Here is a 24,795-nt window from a genome sequence, read left to right as displayed (position 1 = left end):
AAATGATAGTCTGTTTTTTTCAATGATGTGGATATTGATAAGTGTTTAATAAATGTTTTCATCACGAAACAAAAATGTTGTCATGTCCTCATTGTATTTGTATGTGATGCAGATGATGTATCAGGTAGAATTTGGGACTGAAAACAATCTGTATTATTGTTCATTCTCTGCTTATAACCATAAAAGAAGAACAATTTATTTTCAATTCCAGAATTCAGAGACGCTGTAGAGACATGTCTGAACACATCTGAGGAGGGAACAGTGACACCTGCAGTGACTCAGTGCCTGCCTGTCCTCCTGACTAATACAGTATGTGAAGTCATAAAGTACATACAGTACATACACACATTTTTGGAGATCAGATGAGCTGTAAACGAGCTATGAGCTATTCTGTTTTACTTTGGTTCATTTAATTGATCATAAAAATACAAACAAATGGGTATGAAAAAAATTTAAAAAAATGTTCAACTGCCTGAATGAAAGGGAGTGGAAGGAAGAATACATGTATATGCTCTACCTCTATATCTCCTACAGTCACTAAACATAAAAAACAAACAGCAAACCACAAAAAACAATAAACTTCATTGAATATAGCAAACCAACAGCAAACAATAAACAGAAATAAGTCTGAGCTTGCACAGCCACTCCCTCTAAACAGTGTTGTTTCATATCACAGTGATTCTTTGTATTTTAATAAGCACCTGGATTCTATCATTTGTTGAAATCTGGTGTGTGAATTAAATTCGTTGGTTTCCCTAGCTCGAATGTTCCATAACTGGACCCCTTTCACTGAAATGCAATGTTCCCTTGCTTTGGTTCTTAATTTTGTCTTTGTGAAGAGCTCTGTTCTTTTTAAGTTACAGTCATTGATATTGATTCTAATCGAAAGTGTTTGTTTTGGTAAATTGAGAAATGTTAAAATGAAAAACATAAGCCATCTTTAAGTTAAAAGTTTTTTTTTAACTAAGCAGCATTGCGTCATGTATTAAAAGTATGGTTGATTGCTGCTGATATTTATCAAACTCTTGAACTGAATTAAGTTTAGTTGAACTATTTCAGCATAATGTTCAATTGCACACTGGATTAAAAAAAGGCCTGTAATAACAACACACTAAATTAAATATGCACTGCGAATTTTATGATGTTACTTTAAAAAATGACAAATGTTGCTTTCTGTTTGACCAGGTGGGTGTTTATATGGATGCTTTGATAATTGATGGCATACAGGTTAAACTGCATTCCTTCACCAGAGTAATGTATTTAAGTTAATTTGGTGTTGAAATTGAGTAGAGACCCCTTAATTCACACCAACTGACTAGACCCATGGCTGTTGAAGTGTGTCTGTGCAAATATGAATAATATTATCCAGTTCTATTTCATAATGAATGAATGAATGAACCTATCTACGTTGTAGAACTGCAATTCCCAGAATCCCTTGCGAAGAAGCCCATGGCCGCCGTAGTTTGGCGCCCAGAAAGCGGACAGCGAGACCGTACCAATTCAGCGACCAGGGGGGTGATTTTTGTAAGCAAATCTCGCGTAATTACACAAAATAACAGCCAAAAATCTAATATTACTTACCAAATGAGTATAAAAATATTCCATCTGGTTAACTGTTGTGTCCTCATTTTCCTATGAAAGATTATTTAATACAGATTTTCAACTGTAACCCACTTTTCACATAATAGTGTATTCCATCTTATCCCGCCCCCACCGCCATTTTCCATGTTATTCTCTCTTTTACTGCACAGTTTTATGAAAATTGGAATGCGTTAACTATACAGAATAGTTCGACTAATTAAGCGCCTGGTTTCTCCAGTTTAGAGGAGGTGGGGTTTTATCTCCAGATTTTGGCGAGGGGAGACCCTGCTTAGGCAGCCATGTACATCAAACAGGTAAGCTAGCGCCTGTCGACTGTTGCATCTTGCCGACTGTCAGTGGCCTAGCATCGATGACGCTTCACGTCATTTAATTGAAATTAGGCTGAAGTTTTACCTAAAGATACTTTAGAGTTTACTATAAGTGACAGAAACTCACCTCAGATGTGGTGCATGTCCAGTCTTTAGCAGTGCTTTACCCTTCTTGTTGAACATTCCGATTCAGTTTACAGATGCTAAGCTAACGCAACAAAGCTAGCGGGCAATGCAATGTTTTCATTCACCTGTTGTGTTAATATTTACAGTATTGTGACGCATTCGTGTCCTTCTACTAAGGCGTGTGCATTGATCGCACCATATCTGAAAATTTGAAATTTAGAGGTATTATTCTGCGTCAGAGTCCTACCGACGTCCTGAATGAAAACTGTTAGCCCATACAGTGCAGATCCAGGCCGTGTTTGGAAGTCTGCTCCCTCTTGATAAACTTCCTCTGCTGCTGTGAATAAGATTTTCACTTCAAATATACTTTCATATAGCTGACAGTAACAACTTGTAACCTGACTTAACCAAAAATTTACACCCCTCAACTTTCGAATGTCATCAGAATGTAATTTTAGTTTAATAAACTAAAAGTGATTCTCTATGAGTTTACTGCCCTTCCCTGATAAGTATGACTATTAATGCTTCTTCATTGTCTTTGGGCAAACTGCTTCACATAACATATCGATCTGTATACCTTTTCTAGTGTTATGAACACGCTTTCTGATTTTAAAAGTGGCATTGAGAATAACTTGTTTAAAGAATCTTATTCGAGCCACTTTCTGTAATTTGAAGAGCATTGTCATCAGTAATCTGAACATATAACATTGTAATCAGTAATCTGAACACAAATCTGAAAAATTAACACAAGTTGAATTGGATTAATTATGAATTGCATTTTATTGAACTGTGTTAAATGCATGGTGTATCCAGACAGGAGGCATAGGGAGTTGGCTGAAAAGCAGCATCCAAGTGTGTCTTTGCACAGTAAGACGAGGCAGGAGGACTTGTATGAAACACACAAGCATGGAAAAAACATGCAAACCCCACATAGAAAGTCACCAACCTGAAATCTAACTGAAGTCTTCATGGGAGATGTCCGTTCTGACCTCCATACTGTTGTGGTGCTTGAACAGTGTAAAACATTTAGAGAACTCCATCCATAAAATACATTTGCATCGGTAATCGATTACTTTGGATTAACCATGACATTTTTTTTTTATTGTGAACATGACAGAAGGGTTAAACAAATCAGTCTGAAAAACATTTTTCTTTCAAATGTCAGTTTTTCCTAAAAAAAACCCCCAAAAAAACATACAACCTGATTCTTACTTTTATTGAATTCCACTCTTTACATGGCAGCTACAGCTCTTTGTCTTATCAGCATATCAACATTGTTTTTCAGTGTCGACAAAGTTTGTCATCTCATATTTAATGAAGCAAAAGATAGGAGCTTTTCAGTGTGGTTTATTCTAAACCTTGTTTTCACCACATGGGGTCACATCAGAAATATAGAAGTGAATTTAACATTCCTTGTATGCGTGGAAAAGCAGGCCGGTGTTTAATCTCATGGTTTTCCAACAGGTTATCATTCAGGGGTTCAGAAGTTACAGGGACCAGACTGTGGTCGACCCCTTCAGTCCGAAGCACAATGTCATCGGTGAGTATGTGTAGGACGTTGGATTTATTTAGTTATGAACCTGTAAGAGCTGTCCAAGGGCTAATTTTTTGTGTGTTTTTCCTGTTACAGTTGGAAGAAATGGGTCTGGAAAAAGTAACTTTTTCTATGGTATGTGGGTCCTGATGAAATGTGCTCTATTGGGTTAAACATTGTCTTTGTTTGCTGTCTAAAACTGTGTCTGTCCTCTACTTGATAGCCATCCAGTTTGTGCTCAGTGATGAATTCAGTCACCTGCGACCCGAGCAGCGCCTGGCCCTGCTCCACGTGAGTACAGAAACACTGCAGTGCGGAATGCATCGACTGATTTTAATTTTAATTTCACATGTACATTAATCTTTTTCTTTACTTTTGTACTTCGATAGGAGGGAACTGGTCCTCGTGTTATCTCGGCTTTTGTGGAGATTATATTTGACAACTCTGACAACCGGCTGCCGGTAGGAATGCGGATTATTTTTGTTTTGATCCTGTTACGGTTATGTCTTGACATAGTGATCGTTTCCATCTTAATATTGTTCAAACCTTGTCTGTATGTGAAATAGCGTCCTCATTTGAAGTCTCATTGTCCATGTATCCCAGTTTCATGTCTGGTGTTTTTGGTATTTTTCTGGACATCATTTTTTCCACACACTTTTTTTTTTCTAGTTTTAATAAATTAAAGACAAAATCAAACTATATAAAGTAATGTTAGACAACTCAACATCTTCAGTTTTAGCTAACAGTGTATTGACACACAAAGTCTATCATGTTATTTATCTACATAAGTTGTCTCCATTGTTGGTAGAGAATTTTTATAACTACTGATAGTAACGCTTACTTTGGTACAGAGAGTGCCTTTTTATTGTGATGACGAAGGCAGTGTGATTATCACTCCAGAAATCCAAATATCAATTTGACTGAGTGCGAAACTCTCATGCAGCCTGGTGGAAACACTCTGACATAACCAGCCAATTCTACCCCCGTGTGTAATTCTCCGTTTGACAAACTGATAATGTCTCCGTCCAGATTGACAAAGAGGAAGTCTCCCTCCGACGCGTCATTGGCGCTAAGAAGGACCAGTACTTCTTAGACAAGAAGATGGTGACGTAAGTATAGCAGCAATTCAACTGTTCCCATCTCTGTAATGACAGGAAATCACAACTGAGAGATTGCACGTATTGTGCTCCTTTTTTTCTTTGCAGTAAGAATGATGTCATGAATCTTCTTGAGAGTGCCGGCTTCTCCCGCAGTAACCCTTACTACATTGTAAAGCAGGGAAAGGTGAGGAAGTGTGATGCTAACGATGGCCATCCTATTGTTCCAACAAAGAATAGAATGGAATTGTTTATGTTGTGCGGTGTTTTGCAGATCAACCAAATGGCTACAGCGCCCGACTCCCAGCGTCTGAAGCTGCTTCGAGAGGTGGCAGGGACACGGGTGTATGACGAGCGCAAAGAGGAGAGCATTTCTCTCATGAAGGAGACAGGTATAAACACTTCATAGCAGCGTTCACTTCATGTGTACTCAAGTTTTCTATTGCCATAAGTGGTTTTATCCATGTGTATGACTTGGAGCGGTTAGAGTGTAATCCTGCATCTGCTTGTGTTCAGATTCATCCCGTATGTTTTTGCACTGCTTGTAAATGTACATGCGTGTTTTATCAGTCTGAACAGAAAGTCTATGTAGTGGTTTTACATTAAAAAGAAGATGTAAATAATGCTGTTTTGTGTTGGATAGTCATGTATTTGAATGTGCTGATTTTCTTGTGTTGCATGATTCTAGTTAGGTAAGAAGTGGTCATAATTCCCAGTATTTATAGTGAAATCTTTGCCTCTATCAAGACTGTTTGAGAAAAAAGCAGAGGTTTTTCTCTTTTATAAAACAAGCACTTGCGTGTTTTCCCTAGAGGGGAAGCGAGAGAAGATCAATGAGCTGCTGAAGTACATTGAGGAGCGTCTGCACACCCTGGAGGATGAGAAGGAAGAGCTGGCTCAATACCAAAAGTGGGACAAGATGAGAAGAGCTCTTGAATACACGATTTACAACCAGGAGCTGAACGAAACCCGCGCCAAGCTAGACGAGGTGACAGATATATGATATACAGTGTTTACATTTTCTGTTTTAGATTTGCATCGCTTTTTTTTGTATCATCATTCATAAGTTGTGTTTATTATTCCCAATATTATTACCTTTTCTGTTTGTTCTCCAGTTGTCTTCCAAGAGAGAGACATGTGGAGACAAATCCCGACAGCTGCGTGACGCTCAGCAAGACGCCCGAGATAAAGTAGAGGTAAAGAATTATCATCACAAATAAAAAATACTCCCATCTGTGTTTGAATTTTGGAGAAATTATTCAAACATGGGATCCACCGTCATGTCTTTGATCTTAATTTGTTTTTTGATAAGGGGTTTTAAATAGTTCGTTTCGGTGTCAGGTTTGTGATTTGAAGTTTGGGTCTAGTGGTTTAAAATCCAGAATGGTGTGTGTGCTGAAACACTTAATATTGCACAGATCTAGGACTGAATTTGAGGTATTTGAATTTACTCTCACATTAATTTAGATGTAATTCTAAAAATACTCTTAACTGTAGTGAACGTGAATGGTCTTCACACTGCTTTGGAATCAAATTCACGCCTGCCTCTCTCTTTTGCTTCTCCTTTGTATAGGAGACGGAGCGCGTTGTGCGAGAGCTGAAGTCCAAGATCTCTGCCATGAAGGAGGAGAGAGAGCAGCTGTCGGCCGAGCGCCAGGAGCAGATCAAGCAGAGGACCAAACTGGAGCTGAAGGCCAAGGACCTGCAGGATGAGCTGGCAGGCAACAGTGAACAGAGGGTACGGAAGCCTCCCATCTGCGTCACTCTGCACACGTGATGCTGCACCACCGACGCCCCCCCCCCAACCTCTCCTCCCCGCTCCCGCACCGTCACTCTGTGAAGGAAAGAAGCAATATAAATTACTGGAGATAAAGGAGTAATTTGGTGTAAATGCAACTTGACATGGAGCAGAGATTGGTTGTCATGGGTGATGATTGTGTAGTTGACGTGCAGTTTCCTCCGTCCTCACTCTCCTAACTTTGTGTCACAGCGATGAATCATCACGTTTTGCATGCTGTGTTATGTGGAGTGTTGTGTGGGTAGTTTAGCAACCAGTAGTGAAAGTTACCATGTCCCAGTTCTTAGGATGTGGTGTGATTGTCTGGTGGGAATCATTACTTCTGATCGTGGTTTTATTATAAAATGTTAGAAATATCTCAGACTGAAAGCAGGAGGTACTGGAGATGCGTACGGAGTTGCTTCAGTCTGAGAAAAGAAACGCAACGTCCACGACATCAGGGAAATCCAGCAAATCTGAGTTGAATCAAACCACACCAGCCTGCAAAATCACAATCCACCCCGGGCTTCACGTTTCCGTCATCCCTAGTTTGACGTTTTATGTACACAGTTGGCACGGAGCACTCTCCATATGGCTTTCCGTTGAGTGTGTATTGGCGCCCATGTGTGGCTATGAGGATGATAATCATACATAAGGGCTTTATTGGCTCAGTGTGTGAACCGTGATGGGTCTTCGGCAGCGCGCCGGTTGTTGGATGGATTAAGCCCACCTGGCTACTTCTGGCGCCGCACCAGCCAAAAGTTATTGGAGCAAAATAAAAAGGTTCACTATAGCTGCAGGCGGTCCTGGTTTGATCAGCTTTCAGGGTTCTGATCTAACCAGTGGGAAGTAGAGGTTTGCTTTTCAGTATTCAGTATGAAACGTTGCACACGAGAACCAGAAATTGTTTTTTTATGGCACGGGCCAGGTTTTACATCTTTGGATGTAAACAGGATCACTATTATACAGCTTAACAGTTTGACCATTTGAATACAAACCCACCAAGCCTGGCATAAAGCAGTGATAACATTTACCTGAAAGTGAATGAAACGGGCCTTTTTTCTCCTCCATTGTGAAATCTATTTTTTCTTTCTTGACGCACCAAAGACGTCTTTGATGTTGAAATGGATTGGAAAATGTCCTCTTTTCAGAAACGCCTGCTGAAAGAACGCCAGAAGCTGCTGGAAAAAATTGAGGAGAAGCAAAAAGAGCTGCAGGAGACCGAACCTAAATTCAACATGGTGAAGGAGAAGGAGGAGCGAGGCATCTCCAGGTAGGGATGACTCACTCCCGGCTACGGTTTCTTGAGCAGCTGGTGACCGGACGCAGCTCAATGAGTCACTCATCACATGTTTAATACGGTTTGATAACGAGGGATCAAGAGGTGGTTGCATGTAAGACCAATGTTATTTTATCAGTTTCACAAATAAATATGTACTGGCATTAAGAATGTTTTTTTTTTTTTTTTAAATAACATTGCTTTTCATTCTTTCAAAACTGTTAGCAGTGTATAAAAAAAAGAATATAAAATAGTTTATTATTTAAGGACACAGTCGAATGAGGAACCATGAATGTGTAGCTGTCTGTCTGTCTTTTCTATTTGCTTGGAAGTGAACGTGTTTGAAATAAATGTAGTGACGCTGCTTTTTTATTTAGATGACAAAAAAGTGAATCTAAAAATCTCTGGTGTGATTTCACCTTTTTTTCCAGATTGGCCCAAGCTACACAGGAGAGGACAGACCTTTATGCCAAGCAGGGTCGTGGCAGTCAGTTCACCTCGAAGGAGGAGAGAGACAAGTGGATCAAGAAGGAGCTGAAGTCTCTGGACCAGGCCATCAATGACAAAAAGAGGCAGATTGCAGCCATCCACAAAGACCTGGAGGACACCGAGACCAACAAGGAGAAGAACCTCGAGCAGTACAATGTAAGACAACTCGCAGCCTTTAGGTTGCACAAACGTATCGTGATCGTTTGCCTGCAACAACATAAACCTTGCTTCATCTCAGTTTGACCAACACGTCCCTCGATTTATTATATTCCTGCTGTTAAAGTTCATTTCAATCATTTCCAACTTTTGTGTTTAGAAACTGGATCAAGACCTGAATGAAGTCAAGACTCGGGTGGAGGAGCTGGACAAGAAGTACTATGAAGTGAAGAACAAGAAAGATGAACTCCAGAGTGAAAGAAAGTGAGTTTTTTTTGTGTGTGTGTGTGTGTTAGACTGAAATTAAGATGGAGTTCAAAGTCATTGTTTGTATACTCTTTTGTCTCGTTTGTCTGCATCAGTTTGAATAAAATAAATAAAATAAATCCTTAATTCTCTGCTACTTAAAACACAGTTAAAGTAGTATTAACACACTTGCCCGTGCTATTAAATGTGAGGTAACGCTCATTACGACAGGAGGTTTTAAATGTTGCAGCAAATCCCTGATTACTATTGATGAGTAAAACTGATGAATATTTCTATGAAGACCTTCGTCCAGCTAATTTATTTCCACTGTGCGCCTTTTAAATGCATGTTCTTTTTTTTTTTTTTTAATTCTCGTGGGTGCAAAGGCCAAAAAATGACAGCTCTTATTGATTCAAGCCCCACAGCTGCTAGCTATTATTAGCTTTAAAAACGCGAACAGTAACACATTCACCCTAATAGAATCAAGAAGAGGTCTGTTTAGCCAGTTGGGATGCTTTAATTATTTAAATGTGATTATTGTTTTGCATCCAAAAAAAAAAAAAAAAACATGTTTCTGTTGGTGATAATCAGCCTCAATCAAAAAAAAAAAAAACTCAGTTTGAGAAAATAGTTGTCAAATGTAAATTGAAAAAACCTGATTTTTTTCCATTATCATTCCCTCTTATTTGTGAATGTTTTAATTTCGTGTCATTTTTAATCCCTGACTGCTTTTCCTGCGAGTCCCTCCGCTGCGTTTGGGCTCCAGCCCTTCTGGTGACATAAGTGTGACGGCGTGTGACCGTCTGTGTCTCTCCAGCTACCTGTGGCGTGAGGAGAACGCGGAGCAGCAGGCCCTGGCCGCCAAACGAGAGGACCTGGAGAAGAAGCAGCAGCTCCTTCGAGCGGCCACCGGCAAGGTTCGTGTCCCTGTGCATGACCGCATCATTATTGACTTGCATAATGAACTCCAGGATGCCCTCTGCTTCCGAGGGGAAGATCTGTCTGTGAGCACAGAGGAGGAGACGCTTTGAAATGGACAGCACTGCGCTAAATGCGCGCTTATATATACGTGCACATCTTTGGTTTTTTTTATAGAGTGATATTTGTAAACCAGAGGCACGCCTGCCCTGATGCACCGATGTTAAAGTTTCACACAAACTGAATGACTGAGAATGGAATAGGCACGGAGAGATAAGATGAAATCCCGAGTATGGAAGTGCCCGCCTGAATACTGCGGGGGACTGGCTTTGTGACTCAGCCAGTTGTCAGGGTAGGTATATCAAATAGAATCATTCATTGGCCCTGCGACTGGCACCTGGCGATAGCTCGCTAAATTTACATATGACTCACTCCTCTCCGCCTCACCCAGTCATTTCTTCTGGGCATATACATCAATCAAACATCGCCGAGATGGAAGGAGGCCGTTTGTAGCTTCATGGACGAACCTCCGTTTATTTTCTTACTCTGCTGCTTCTGACTCATCCAGTCCAGATTAATAGACTGTCTTAATTTTCACTGTGTATTTTAGTTTGCACATTGCAGAGAGATGATCCACATTTCTCTCAGGTTTGCTCATCGTGTTGCAGAATGAATGATGGTTGCTTCGTTTCCCTGAAGGATTATTGAAAAGTTGTCAACCTGCTAGTGAGGAAACTGATAAATGGTGTGACCAGGGTTTAGAACCGACCCTCCCAATTCTCCCATTTCATGCTTATTATTACAGATCAGCCCCTGCATGACAAACATCCTGAAATACAGTGGATATTCTCTTGTTCGATTGTGCTTTGTACTGCTAATATCTGTATTATCTATTTGATATATTCTTCTTCTTTTGTTCCCCAGGCCATCCTGAATGGCATTGACAGCATCAATAAAGTCCTGGAGCATTTCAGAAGGAAGGGCATCAACCAGCACGTCATCAATGGCTACCACGGCATCGTCATGAATAACTTTGAGTGTGAGCCCGCCTTCTACACCTGTGTGGAGGTGACTGCTGGAACCAGGTCAGCTCTGCTCTCACCTTGTTGATCTGCCTGCTGGTTGTGTTTGTACTTTTGCAATTTGCTTCTGCTCTGACTAGTAAAGGTTCACATTCACTCCTCGAAGTCGTCGACTCATATTTGTTGTTTGTTCCGTGTTTTTAGATTGTTCTACCACATTGTGGAGACGGACGAGGTCAGCACGAAAATCCTGATGGAATTCAACAAGATGAACCTGCCTGGTGAAGTCACGTTTCTGCCTCTGAGCAAGCTGGACGTCAGAGACACGGCCTACCCAGAAACCAATGTGAGCACCAAACACCTTTACATCAGACCTCTTTTATGTCGTGAAGTTATTGTTCTGTTAGCAAGCTATGTAAATTTCAAACCAATGTCACCAAAAGTTTCTGGCCTATTCTGTAGCTAGTTTTCCGTCCATGTAGCGTTTTTCCACCGTGATAATTTTTTTTTTTTTTTTTTTTTACCAAAAATTTTTTTTATTGAACAGATTTCTATACAACAGTTACAACAGTGTTGTCATCATGTTATCTAGATCAACATTAAGCAGCATTCATGTAGTAATAACGGTGTTTAGAAAAAATAAATTAAAAAAAAAAGGGGGCAAACATGGAAAGCAAATCGGTAATGAGGCCACCATATACATTAACAACCACTTCACCACAAATGATTGCAGTTATTTAAATATACTGTCCATTTTGTCCATTTTGAGGTGTGCACATCGGTTTGCAATCTACAAAAGTACAAAAGTTAACCTTTCCATCTCATGTATGTCCTTAACGGTAGCAAACCAATTATCCACTGTGGGAGGGTCAGTTTGTAACCATTTACGAGTAGTAGCTTTTTTCGCTGCTGCAGTAAAAACTTTAAATAGGTACCTATCATTTCCCATAATTGTTTCTACCACCGTGATAATTTTAACTTGTTTATTTTGTCTTAAAGGATGCCATTCCCATGATCAGCAAGCTGCGCTACAGCTCCAACTTTGACAAGGCCTTCAAGCACGTGTTCGGGAAAACCCTGATCTGCCGCAGCATGGAGGTCTCCACCCAGCTGGCGCGAGCCTTCACCATGGACTGCATCACACTGGAGGGTGAGTTCACCAAAGACCAACAGAGAATTTCATCTCTTTGTGGGTCAGATATTATTTTGCAAGTTTGTCCTGTAGTTGGTTGATTGTAAATGACGTGGCAGCTGCCATAGAACGTCTCTTTCAGAAAGTCTGAAAACTATAAACATTTTAAGTCGGCGGGCTGAGTTGGGATTTCAATGTCACGTTTGATGCTTTCAAGGTGACCAGGTGAGCCACCGCGGAGCTCTGACAGGAGGCTACTACGACACCAGGAAGTCCCGCCTGGAGCTGCAGAAGGACATGAGGAAGGCAGAGGAGGAGCTCGGCGAGCTGGAGGCCAAGCTCAATGAAAACCTGCGCAGGAACATCGAACATATCCTTCACATTAAGACATCACAGCAGTGTCGCAGCATTGATCTTCACAGGGAAATCTGCAGAGCTGGAGGTCAGGAAAAAAAAGTTTTTAGGTTTTGTTTACTGCATAAGAACTCGCTGGATGAGCTTTTCTGACTCCGCCTCTCACGTCTCTGCAGCATTATTGACAAAGAAATCTGCAAGCATTTCAGATGGAAAAATGTTTAATTCATTCTCTTTCTGCCGACGAAGTTTGAGATGAGTTTATTGGAAAATGAGTCATGCAGCTTCAACAGATTAACATTTCATCAGCAACACACAGTTTCTCTCACTGAGGTTTCTTGATTATCGTAGCACGTCTGAGTCACCAAGGAGCGCAGAGAAAAGTTGTCTGTATGTGACATTAAACTGTCTGAATTTTTCAATTAGTTATGAACTAAAAGGACTTCTCCTTTTCAAAGCACTGCACTCCTCCAAAGGCTTGTCAAAGGTTTTTAAGTTTTTGCTTTCGTGACAGTTTCACTTTTGAGGATGGAACTTAATTTCTCAAGTCAGTTTTAGATTGATTTAATTTAATTAGCAGTTTACTGAAGTCAAATTTCAGATTTGATCATCTACAATATATTTTTTTCATCATAATTGGAGCCACACACATCCCTCTTATGTAGTCGTTATTTATTATAGGAAACAGCCATCTTGGGGGAGAAAAGCCCAAAACTCTACATTTTGCCTCCGATTGCTTTCCTGTGGAAATGAAACTGCTCTCCTCCTCTGTCAGTCACTGAGCGGGGTCAGACGGCTGAGTCTCTACTTTAACCGGGGATTAAATCCATCTTGGTTATGTGGCGCCCTCAGAGCGAACAGGAAGCTGAGTCGGACGCAGCAACAGGCTTTAGGCCGGTCAGGAAGGATTAGTGTATGTAGGATCCTGTCGGCCAGAGCCGTGACTCACCGCCGGACAGCCTGCGAAGGCAAAACAAGAACATCGTTTGTTTGCATGTACAGTGTCTTCATGAGCAAGGTCACTTCTGCTTAGCGATAATTAAGTGAGTGTGTGTGTGTGGTGATTCTGTACGTGCGAACACAGGCAGGAGAAACAGGCGGCTGTTTTGTTTTTTGTCTCTTCTTGGAGCTATTGAGGTCTTCCTCTAAGTCGCTCTGTTTAAAGCGCCAAGAAATCCTCTGACCTTCAGTCAATTGATCGGCCGGGGTGTTCATTGACTTGTGTGTAATCTCAGAGCGGCGCTGGCCGGCTCAGCGATCAATAAGCCCGTCTGTTAAATTAGCTTGATGATGAGAATGTGCCGCCCTTCTTAATCCTCTGCCTTGATATCAGGGATGACGCCGCCCGCCTCCCCTCGCAAGCCCAGTCGCATCACTGGAGCCCCGGGGGCCGAACTAAAAAGCCTCAGGACTGTTTGATAATGAGATCAGCTTCAGTGGAAATGCTGCTTTGAAATGGGGTGCAACAAAAGACAGACGAGCTGCTCCCTTCAGCCACATTAAATGCACAATTGATGATTATGACTCGGGAACCAATTAAGAGACAAGCAGCACTAATGGAAACAAGGATGATTCATTATTAACAATGATTCTTCTTTTCATCACAGCGCAGTATTACTGTCCTGCCTCAGTGTCCCTCTTGCTTTGACGCCAGTTAAATTAAAAAAAAAAGGGGGGGGGGGGGTGCTGCTTTTCAGCTGTGTCATTCGTAGCATTGTAAGAGTTGCAGATGTGGTGAGAAATTATTTTGTGGTTTCAGATGTTTAACCGGTTTTTACAAGCGAAGCAGATCCAGATCTCATATCAGAACAGTTCTGTGTCGTCCCGGGTCGTGGAGTGCTCCTGATCCCAGCTCCTCACAGGAGTATCTTCAAGTCACCGATACACCTCCAGTTCATGTTTTGGGACTGTGTTAGGAATCCAGACTGCCTGGAGAGAATCTATATGCACACAAGAAAGACATGCAAGCTCACAACAAGAAGACTCCCAGGTTCAAGCCCGTTCTGTCAGTTTAGATCTCCGAGTTAGTTGTGAAAGAAAATAAGAAACGCTCGCCTGTAGCCGACTGCGTTTTCCTTAACCGCTGGCTCTACGCATCAACAATGAGATCGACCAGCTGATGAACCAGATGCAGCAGATCGAGACTCAGCAGAGGAAGTTTAAGGCCTCTCGAGACAGTATCCTGTCAGAAATGAAGATGCTGAAGGAGAAACGGCAGCAGTCAGAGAAGACATTCATGCCCAAGGTAAGCATTTGCATATGTGCTGCTTTCCTTGACGTGTGTCTGGGACTCACTCCGCTCCTGAGTCTGAGTCTCTCTGTTCTGTCCGCTGATGATCAACCCACTGTCCCTGTTTGTCCCCTTCAGCAACGCAGTCTCCAGAGTCTGGAGGCCAGCCTCCACGCCATGGAGTCCACCAGAGAGTCCCTGAAGGCTGAACTGGGGACAGATCTGCTCTCTCAGCTCAGCCTGGAGGACCAGAGGCGCGTCGATGATCTGAACGATGAGATCCGACAGCTGCAACAGGTCAGAAAAACCTTGAAGCCAGAAAAATCCAAACCACACACTCTTGACCTTACAGGAGGTTTGTCTCCACAGAAAGAATCTGTTGGACTACTGATTCAGACTATTTACTGATAACTTGAGAGTTGTGACTACTACGCACTCCTGTGCTATTCTTTAACTTCTTTCAACTTTGCTAATGAAGCCCACATTTTTCAGTCTAGCTGTGAAACATTTAAAAAGTGCATTAAAAAGGTAAACACACATCTCCTGAACAGTGAATCAAGGAACTCATGGAATAATTTTGGTTATCTAGTAAACAGTACAGTAAATAGCAGCCCTGTCAATGAGTAGGTTATCTCTACATTTTCTTAAAATGTATCTAATGTCTGTATCTGAAAACAAACAACAGTTTACCTTCATGTGTAGAAGTTAAATAGAAACAGTTTTGATCTGACACTTTTGTGCATTCTAATTTATTTTTTTCCAGTCATCAGGCATCCAGCTGTTATGATCAGAAACTCCTGTATTGGTCTGAATTCACAAGGCCGTATTTAGAAAAGAATTAGCAGAACGTTATTATTGAAAATACACTTGGAAAAAATAAAATAAAATACAGAACTTCTACTAAAATTGTTGAACCCCAGTACGAGGACACTGATGCACACACATGTTGCAACATCTGGCTGCACACAGTTGTGTATTCAGTGTGCAGGGGTGTGTTGAAGCTGTAGTGGTGCGGCCGCTCACACTTGCTTACATGTGGCACAGTGAAATAACGCCAGTTACCTTCACATTGTCTGTCTGTTTCCCTTCGCTCTGCTCGTCCCGCATTATGTTGAAATGACGGGACTGAGGTGAGGGGAGCAGACGGCAGCTGCGTGTGGGATGCCTCTGTGATCCGCCGTTGCCCCCACTTTCTCTTCCACCGCCAGCTGCTCTCAGCTCTCGCCTCACTGAACTCCAAACCGTTCCTTCCCACCAATGTTGCACAACGGCTCCGCCTCCACAACATGCAGCCCCGCATGCATGGCTCTGCTCCGTTATCGGCAGCTATCGAATTATATTCCCCGCTAAGTGGTGCCATAGCGGAATAATTTATTGGAGTTTAGTACAAACTCTATTTTATCTGTTGTTTCACACAGTTATTATTTGAGACAGCTTATGCGCTGAATATTGTTTTCACTGTAAGAAAGAAAATTATATAATTCTTCCTTCTCAAAAACATAAAAAAGTACATCTGTGGCATGAGTAACATCTGTTTGTTCACTCACAGGACAACAGACAGCTGCTGAACGAGAGAATCAAGCTGGAGGGCATCATGACCCGAGTGGAGACGTACCTCAATGAGAACTTGCGGAAGCGTTTGGACCAAGTGGAGCAGGTACACGACTCATTAATGTCTCTCAGTGTAACGCAGTGGAATAATTGTTGTTTTTAATCACCCTTGTCATGCTAATTAGCGAGCATGTGTTTCATCCTTTTGTTTTCAGTCAGTCGATGGTTCGGTTGATTTAATACGATGTTGTTGCAAATGAAGAGTCTTGAGCTGAACGCTTTTCATTCAAACAAGTCACACGAGGCGTCTTTCAGTTCGCACGTCCGTCCCCTTTGATCTCGCCTCATTTGCATCGACACAGGAGCTGAACGAGCTGCGGGAGACCGAGGGAGGCACGGTGCTCACGGCCACCACGTCGGAGCTGGACGGGATCAACAAGCGCGTCAAAGAAACGCTGGCTCGATCGGAAGGTACACGCCGTCCTGAAAACCCGCAGACCGAACACTGTGTGCTCCCCTGTTCTCCAGCAGGACTCAGTCTTCCACGTCTCAGGAAGTAGAGCTAAACTCGGTGAAACCAGTTTGCAGAAATCAGTTAGTAGGTCTTAAAGTAGATGAATATAAAGTGTAGATTTATGATAGATCAATTTCAGTATTATTATTTATTATGATTAGTGTCAGTGTTTTTGTTGTGTTTTTAATGGTAGTAATGTGAAGAAACAGGAAGTGAAGTTTGTGTAGGAAGTACTGGTTCTGATTAGAAAAGGTTTGGCTCATTCTCACCCTTGTTTACTTTGTAGTCTTTTGTTGTTGTTTTCTTTTTTTAGTTGAAATTTTCAAAATCAAATCAAAGATCAAGACAAACCCTCGATGTTCTAGTGTTTTCCGTCCAGTGAACTGCTCAGTACTTTCTGTTTGGACGTGATGAATATGAGCCTCTCTGTTTGGGTTCCTGCGTCGCTGCCGCAGTCTGAAGTATCGATCGCGTCCGTTCGCTCTGCGCTCGCAGCAGATGGTGAGAAGTGCCGCGATAGTTGACTCACAGCCTTCGCCGATATGTAACGGCGCAGGCTGCTGGCACAGTTGTATAAACGCCGGAGCGGTGCTGTGACTCAGACGAGGTTGATAGAAAGCACTTGTTCCTGAATAGAATTAATTTGCATGGATTCTTTCTTCCTCCTTGTCACTAACTAAAGAAATAATCACAGTGCGCTCCTGCTCTGAAGTAGGTATTATATTCCGTCCTCTGTTCTTACCCATTGTTAGCTTCTCATTTTTATTTTTTGAATGGTGTGATTTTCCCCTTTGTCGCTCTCAAGCTGAGTAACTGTCAGGTGGAGATGAAATCCTGCCTGTTTCTTGATTGATGCAGAATTGTTTATCAGTAGCATTGAAATTCAGCGTGTCGCCGTTACATGTGTGCCACACATCCTATGTATGTGTCCTGTGAGTCAGCCTCCGCTCATCTGCTCCACCGTTACCACCTCCTCCTCCACCCCGTTCCCCAGATCTGGATTCACTCATCGACAAAACCGAGGGGGAGATCAAGGACCACATCAAGAGCATGGAGCGATGGAAGAACATCGAGAAGGAGCAGAACGACGCCATCAACCACGACACTAAGGAGCTGGAGAAAATGACCAACCGGCAGGGCATGCTGCTCAAGAAGAAAGAGGAGTGCATGAAGAAGATCAGGGAGCTGGGCTCGCTGCCGCAGGAGGCCTTCGAGAAGTACCAGACGCTCACGCTCAAACAGGTACACACACACACACACACACACACACACACACACAAGAAGTGCAGTTCCACATTATGCTATTGTTCTGTTCCTGTATCTGCAAACAGCAGTAATGCTCTTTATTTTGGGGATTCTGCCTCATCAGCTGCAGAGTGTGTGTTTGTGGGCTGTTTTGGGAAACGGCTGCTTTCTGTGAATGAAGTTGGTTGAAATCAGGCTGAATAGAGCGGAAACCCAGTCGACCGCTCGGTGGATAAACACGACCCGAATCAAACAACGCAGCAGCAGCAGCAGCGTGACCAGTAACTCAGTGGGCCGTTCTGCATGACCGCCGTCTTTTCTCCCCTCCGGTCTCTCCTGTGTGTGCATGTGTGTGTGCGCACACAGACATGCCGCTCCGGTCTCTTTAGGAAGAAAGCCCCAGGCTGCCACATCCCGCCCACTCACCAGTGACTCAGACACTAGTTAGTGCCCCGTCTGATGTTTTTTTATTATTATTCCCTCCGCTGCCTTCGGGAGCAGAGACTGTGAATTGAGTGGACTTGGCTGCATCTTTCATAAGTGTGCACGGTGTGTGTGCCTTTTATGTGTGTGTGTGTGTGCGCCGGCTCCCCTGCTTGATGATGCTGAAAATAACCCCGCACTTGTTCATAAACACTCCATATAGTTAATCTTGCTCCGTGGGACGCTGCTCGGGGGAGCGGCGCCGCTATTGATTGCAGAAGTGGCAGAGCGGGCAGAGTGATAATGACACTCGCTCATGTTCACTCAGTCATCAGCCATTCAAATGGATGCATTTATAAATTGGAGAGAGGCAGACCGAAGTAGTTTAGAATTGATTGAGAGGAGCCGTCTTCAGACGGAATCTGTTCAGATACTCTCAGTGAAACGGTTCCGAAGCTGCGTCCAGATTTAAATCGGTGGTGTTGATGAACTGAGCAGAATAATGTAAACAAGGTGAAAGAAACTTTCAAGCAACAGCAAGATGTCTTACTGTCTATCAATATGACCGTCTGAGCAGCAGCTCTTCTGTTAGATCACACCACATGTTCCAACTCAGAATATTGATTATTATGGAAGTGATAGACAGAAAAAAATGTCTATTTGCAAAAATGAGGTGAAGAACATGGTGCAGGCAGGATGCAGTGGGTGTAAAGGAGTGTGAGAGCGATGGCAGATCGAGGGAATGTTTACGGGACAGCAGTGGCAGATTTTCATGTGGAGAGCAGGATGATTAAAAGAGACGGGGGTGACGTGGATCTGCTGTGGAAGAAGGTATAAACAGTAATATTACCGGACATTTAAACCAGTTATTATAGCCACAGTGGAGTGATCCCAGCAGAGACTGATCTCTTTGTGTTTTTCAGAATGAATTCTGACAGACTTCCTGTCTGATCTCACCTCTAACGTCCCCCTCCCTCTCTCCTCCCCTCCTCCCTCCCACCAGTTGTTCAGGAAACTGGAGCAGTGCAACACGGAGCTGAAGAAGTACAGCCACGTCAACAAGAAGGCTCTGGACCAGTTCGTCAACTTCTCCGAGCAGAAGGAGAAGCTGATCAAGCGCCAGGACGAGCTGGACCGCGGCTACAAGTCCATCATGGAGCTCATGAACGTCTTGGAGCTGCGCAAGTACGAGGCCATCCAGCTCACCTTCAAGCAGGTAGAGTGAGACCCCACCCCCCTCCAATCAGAGCCCCGAGGGGGCCATTTAGTGATTAACTATCAGCTGTTCATCCCTTCGAATGTCTTTTCTTCTTCCTCTCAGGTGTCGAAGAACTTCAGCGAGGTTTTCCAGAAGCTGGTGCCGGGCGGCAAAGCCACGCTGGTGATGAAGAAGGGAGACGCCGAAGGCAGCCAGTCCCAGGACGAAGGGGAGGGCGGCGCAGACGGCGAGAGGGGCTCCGGCTCGCAGAGCAGCGTCCCCTCAGTCGACCAGTTCACCGGAGTCGGCATCAGGGTGAGAGCCTTTACTCTGATCCACTCAGCAGAGGCAGCGGAGTTCTATTGACAATGGTGCAGGAGAAGTTTTTTTTTTTTTTTTTTTTTTTTTTTTTTTTCTGAACACCTCGTGTGTTTTAGAGCTTCCTTGACGCTTTTGTCTGGAAATGTGTATTCCTGGAAAGCGTCCCTGAGCAGAGTGAACCGTTTAGACGTTGAGTAACGCTTGTTTCTCCCGAGGTTAAAGCTTTCTAGATCACCATGAAGGTTGGAGTGTTGTGGTTCTCTCTCTCTTTAAACCGAGCAGCAGTGTGACCGTGGTGGTTTATCTCCTGCCTGTAGGTGTCGTTCACGGGGAAACAGGGTGAGATGAGGGAGATGCAGCAGCTGTCTGGAGGTCAGAAGTCCCTGGTGGCTTTGGCGCTGATCTTCGCCATCCAGAAGTGCGACCCGGCTCCGTTTTACCTCTTCGACGAGATCGACCAGGCCCTGGACGCCCAGCACAGAAAGGCCGTGTCAGGTGAGGCGCCGACGAGCAACAGCAGCGCGATTTTTTTTTTTTCCCCCTACGACGGCCTGTAACGGGTCCATTGGTGTTTTTTCCAGACATGATCGTGGAGCTGGCGGGACACGCCCAGTTCATCACCACCACCTTCAGGCCGGAGCTGCTCGAGTCCGCCGACAAGTTCTACGGCGTCAAATTCAGAAACAAGGTGAGCCTCAGTGTCTGACCTTGTACAGGGAGAGCCCGGCCACGTGTTGTCTTCACGTACGCACACACACACACACACACACACACACACACACACACACACACTGGACAGTTCACGTGTCCGTTACAGATTGTGATGTAAACAAATCACTTTGTACCTTCAGCGTGAGTCATTTTCCACCAGATCCTTTGAATTTTATCAGGTCGTCGTCTTTAAAGCCTCATTCATGTGATTCTCCTCAAAGCAGGGCGAGTAATCGTGTTCTGAACTCGTCTCTAATTCCCTGACCTGACGCTCATGACCACAGTGGAAGGGATAAAGTTACGGACAAGCTTACCAGCTCTGAAGGCTGTTTTGAGTCTAATTAGAATAATGATCTCTATTATATCAATACGCCTACAAAATCAAACATTCGACGATCAAATCAAGCTAATTCAACTATTTTTTGTTTTTTTGATGAAAACAACTGATTTCTTATACCTTCCACAATATCAGCACCACAACAATCAACAGTAGGTGAAAAGCCAAAAAACAGCTTGTGCTGAGACGTCAGAGACGTGTGGCGAGCAGCTTCTGTCCCTGCAGAGTTTTTCAGGTTTCATAACAGAAAAGTGTTTTTGCTGAGTCAGAGCTTCACGCTCTGCTCGTTAACGGCTCTTTTCTGTGCTCCAGGTGAGTCACATCGACGTGATCACGGCGGAGCAGGCTAAAGACTTTGTGGAGGACGATACGACCCACGGCTGAGAGCCTTCGCCGCTCCGCCGCCGTCCTCTTCCTCCTCGCCGTCTCCCCCGTCCTCCCGCTCACGCCGAACCCAGATCCCCCCACGATCAGGCCCGAAGAGGAAACGTCTCACTCAGACTGCAGCCGAACATCAGCTAGTCCGCGGTTCGATGTTTGTGGTTGGTTTGCCCCCCGTTGGGGCTGATTCCAGTACAGAACCCTCTGCAGGCGCCGTTCCTGTCCGCCATGTTGCATCTGGGACGTTTTGTTTCTCTACAACTCAAACGTTCGCTGTTCATTCTGGTCTCATGAGCCGAGTGTGAGGAAACCTCCAGGATCTGGTTGCAGCAGATGTGAGGAGATGTGTGTGTTGAGTGTGTGTGTGTCGGGGGGTGTTTGGAGGGGATCTGAAGACGACGCAGATGTTTGGTTTCTGTTGCCACGTTTTGGCGTCTTTCCCCATTTTTTTTTCTTTCTGACACTGAGCTTTCTCTAAGCTATACTCTTTGTACTCCTGTAACGATGCCAACATGTATTTGTCCCAAAAAGCCTCAAAAGGCTTGAAATGTTCAAAGGTTGTGGGTCCTTTTGTTTTGTTTTTTTTTTTTTTTTTTGTTTTTTGTTTTCGGTTGTTACTGTATTGTGTACTTCATTGTTTTTAGGTCACTGAAAGATATGAAAGTTTAATTCCAGAGTAGCCGATGTAGAAATCTCCTGACATGATGTTCAATATTCAGCTGTGAAAAGCCTTCGGCTCATAAATGACTCCAAGCTGCAGCAGCAGCTCGCCACGCTTCTTTTTCTAGAAACAAAATGTCCTTCAGCTTTTTATATTCCCTGTATGGCGCTGCGTTAGGAATTAAGCTCCTCATATGTTGTACCTAGGTTCAAATCTGCCTTTGAAATGTTTTTGTTCCTTTTTATGTAACTAGAAAACTTACAAAAATAAAGTGCTTAAAGATATTTAGAGTATCGTTCTTCTTCAGGCCACTAGGTGGTGCTGTGCCACTGAGACCTGACGCTCTGGTCTGGTTTCTGCAGAGTGAAGGGAAGATGATCTGATGAGAGCCGGGATCAAACCGGACACCCCCAAAAAGTGCAAAAACACACACATTGCTTCGGCCTGAGGTGTTGAGGCTTAAAGTTTTTTGTTGTTTTTATTACAAGTGCACCATCTTCAAACTGACACATTAAATCCAGATGAGGAACCGTGTTGTTCAACAGTTTGACACAGCTGGGTTTCCTCCCGCCGACTGGAAATATGCAGCTTTATTCTCTCTATGATGGACCAACAGCTTCTCCTCATGAAATACTCTAGAAATGACCCTCACTTCTCCATCTTTAGAAACAGTCAGGATGAAAGGTTTGGAATCACTGATTCACCTTCTTCTTCCACATTTAAACCAGGGATGATCTACTTTGACACAGACGTTTCCTCTTCTTTCATAGAAGCCAAATTCTGATGAGTTCTTTTACAGAGTATAAGAATTGATGCAGAAAGTGAATTAAAAAACTGTAAAAGAGCATGATATGTGTTTGGTGGTTTTGAAGCGTTCTCTCCTGACCTGAGCTGTTTGAAGAGGCTGGTAATGATTTTTTTCAGGAGCTGACTCAGTTCTGAAGCTGAGAGCAAATCATCTCATAAATGTTGACATTTTGGCAAAGCCTCTTCATTTTAGGATCAACTAGTTCACCCTGAGCAGAATCAGCTCTGCTGGCGTTCACTGTTTCATATTTCTTTTTTTGATTTGTTTCTTATTGTTCTGTTAAGCACGATGTCTGTCCACAGGCTTTTTAGTATAAACTAAAGCTGACGCTGACAAAACCAAACTGTTACCACCAAAAATTACTTCAATCTCAACATGGGGACAATTTGGTCAATACCTGCAAAATCCAGTGAACTGTGCACAGAAAAAAGTCTCATAGGCGTCACATTAAAACTGTTTTTTTCAGCGGTCGCTCTGGCCGCGCGGCTTTGAGGCTGCTGGTAATTTTCTATATTTAATGATGGCATCAGTGAAACGTCTGCTCGGGTCTCGGCGCTGTTATGTCGGCTATTCTCCACAAATTTATTAAAAAGAAAAAAAAAAATCAGTGTTTTCTTTCAGATGTTTGCTAATGCGCCGGGCCGGATTGGAGCCTCTTGCCAAGTTTTTCCCAAAATATCTAGAGTCACAAAGTCATGACCTCACTGCAGATGAAGCCTTGTGACCCTGCTGTGACCTTTGGTGACCTCCCAGGTTGGCCACCCCTGGTGAGTTTAGTCTAGGTGACTCCTGCTTTGGGGAGCTGATTCCTGATTTTGCGACGACTCGGTTCTTTCCACTGAAAGACAGAGGCGTGTGTTGGTCTTTCTCTCTGTGCCCTCCCCTCCTCTCAGTGTTGAAGCTTCTGTATGTGTGACGTCCATTTTTGTCGTATCACGTAGCAATTTAATTTCACCACCAAATTAATGAGCCTCGCCGGGGAAACCTCATCCCCGAGTCGGCCGGTTCAGCCTGGTTCCCTTGAAGCATGCGGACGGATACTGTGGCGGCGAGGTCAGCGTCTGGGCCGCGTCTCTTGACGGCGTGCCGCCGGGGAACGGCCCGCGGCCCGTCTGGTCCAAAAGGTCGCGGCCGAGACGCAGCGCCGGGTCCCTGTTGTCTCGCCGCCGGTCTCCTGGGTCCCTTGTTGCAGCTTGAGCTTCATATTTATAAATTTACATACACCAAAAGTAAAAATGACTTCTTATTCGGGCGAATCAGCCTGTGATGCTAATAATGATCTGGGTTATTTTTAGAACACTGATTAAGAAAACAGTAGCTCTTGGTATGTAATTCAAACAGGCTTCTAAAGAATTAAACTCTGATCTATAACTGATGTTTTTATTAGAAAATATGGATAAGATCACACATGAAAACAGATTTTTGATCAAACTTTTCTCTGTTTCCTCATTTTCTGAGTGCAGAGGGAGGAGGTTTATTTTGAAGGAGCACACTGCATCTCAGAGCGTTTTAATGAAGACAGGAGGAACCTCGGGCCGTAAAACAGTCATCTAAACATGTATTCCACTTGTCTAAGTCAATAATGTTGAAAACATACCTAATAATAACACAAATTATAGTGGTTGATATCACACTTCTTTAAAGATTGTTATAAAGTGTGTTTTTTTGATTGTATAGGAGGAAGAAAAAGCCATGCATGCACAGGGAGAACATGCAAACTACAAATAGAGAGCTCATCAGCCGGACTGCTGTTTGCCACCATTCGCTCCATCTGTGTGAGGAGCGACAGCGAGAACCAGATTACAGCTCTGATTAAGAAATGTTTGAGCGGGACGCCGGCCGGGGCCTGTCAGTGAGCCTCGCCTCGTCGGCCGATCGAGCGGCTGCTGGCGCTGCTCGTCAGATGACAGATGTCAGCACCCATGTATGTCGTCTGTCAGCTGATATACATCAGGAATGGAGCGGCGGCCCTGCTTCATGTTACCGCCATGCCTACCTGCTGGGCTCAACCCATCCTTCACCCCCGGCAGGCTCTCTCTCCCATGTGAGGAATTCTTCTCGTCTCCAAAATGCTCTCAGCAAAGAAGCCTCTGTTTTTTATATTATATTTGCAAAGGACGTGCATTTGTGAAATGAGCGCCAGAGCTGAGTGATCCATCGCTCCCATGAAGATTTTACTAGAACAGCTTCATGCTGTGATACATCAATAATAATATGATCAATACAGCAAAACCCACACACTCACATTACAAACAATGCTGCAAATTACATTGATTAAACTCATTTTCTCAAAAAGTAGCCACAGAAATAAGTTTAAAGTGAACTTAAAGGTAGATTATTGCATCTGTGGACAGTCTAAAATTGGAACTCTCAAA

General features: G+C 43.4%; 1 protein-coding gene across 1 annotated transcript; it reads left to right on the top strand.

Moving 5' to 3' along the window:
- The first annotated feature begins 1,717 nt into the window (after nt 1–1,717).
- Nucleotides 1,718–21,896, top strand: smc3 (structural maintenance of chromosomes 3). The gene is made up of 29 exons (XM_030093834.1): nt 1,718–1,895; nt 3,501–3,576; nt 3,667–3,705; nt 3,794–3,861; nt 3,960–4,031; nt 4,600–4,679; nt 4,776–4,854; nt 4,942–5,059; nt 5,480–5,655; nt 5,783–5,863; nt 6,241–6,405; nt 7,596–7,717; nt 8,155–8,368; nt 8,529–8,632; nt 9,432–9,531; nt 10,457–10,617; nt 10,759–10,900; nt 11,554–11,704; nt 11,904–12,056; nt 14,134–14,285; nt 14,409–14,567; nt 15,820–15,927; nt 16,184–16,292; nt 17,330–17,577; nt 19,007–19,219; nt 19,325–19,516; nt 19,840–20,017; nt 20,104–20,210; nt 20,883–21,896. The coding sequence occupies exons 1-29, from the start codon at nt 1,881–1,883 to the stop codon at nt 20,952–20,954; spliced, it is 3,654 nt and encodes a 1,217-aa protein (XP_029949694.1). The 5' UTR covers nt 1,718–1,880; the 3' UTR covers nt 20,955–21,896.
- Nucleotides 21,897–24,795: the final 2,899 nt, after the last annotated feature.

Source organism: Salarias fasciatus, chromosome 6, assembly GCF_902148845.1.
Source record: "Salarias fasciatus chromosome 6, fSalaFa1.1, whole genome shotgun sequence".
Taxonomy (NCBI): Eukaryota; Metazoa; Chordata; class Actinopteri; order Blenniiformes; family Blenniidae; genus Salarias; species Salarias fasciatus.
This window is presented reverse-complemented; position numbering and strand designations above follow the sequence as displayed.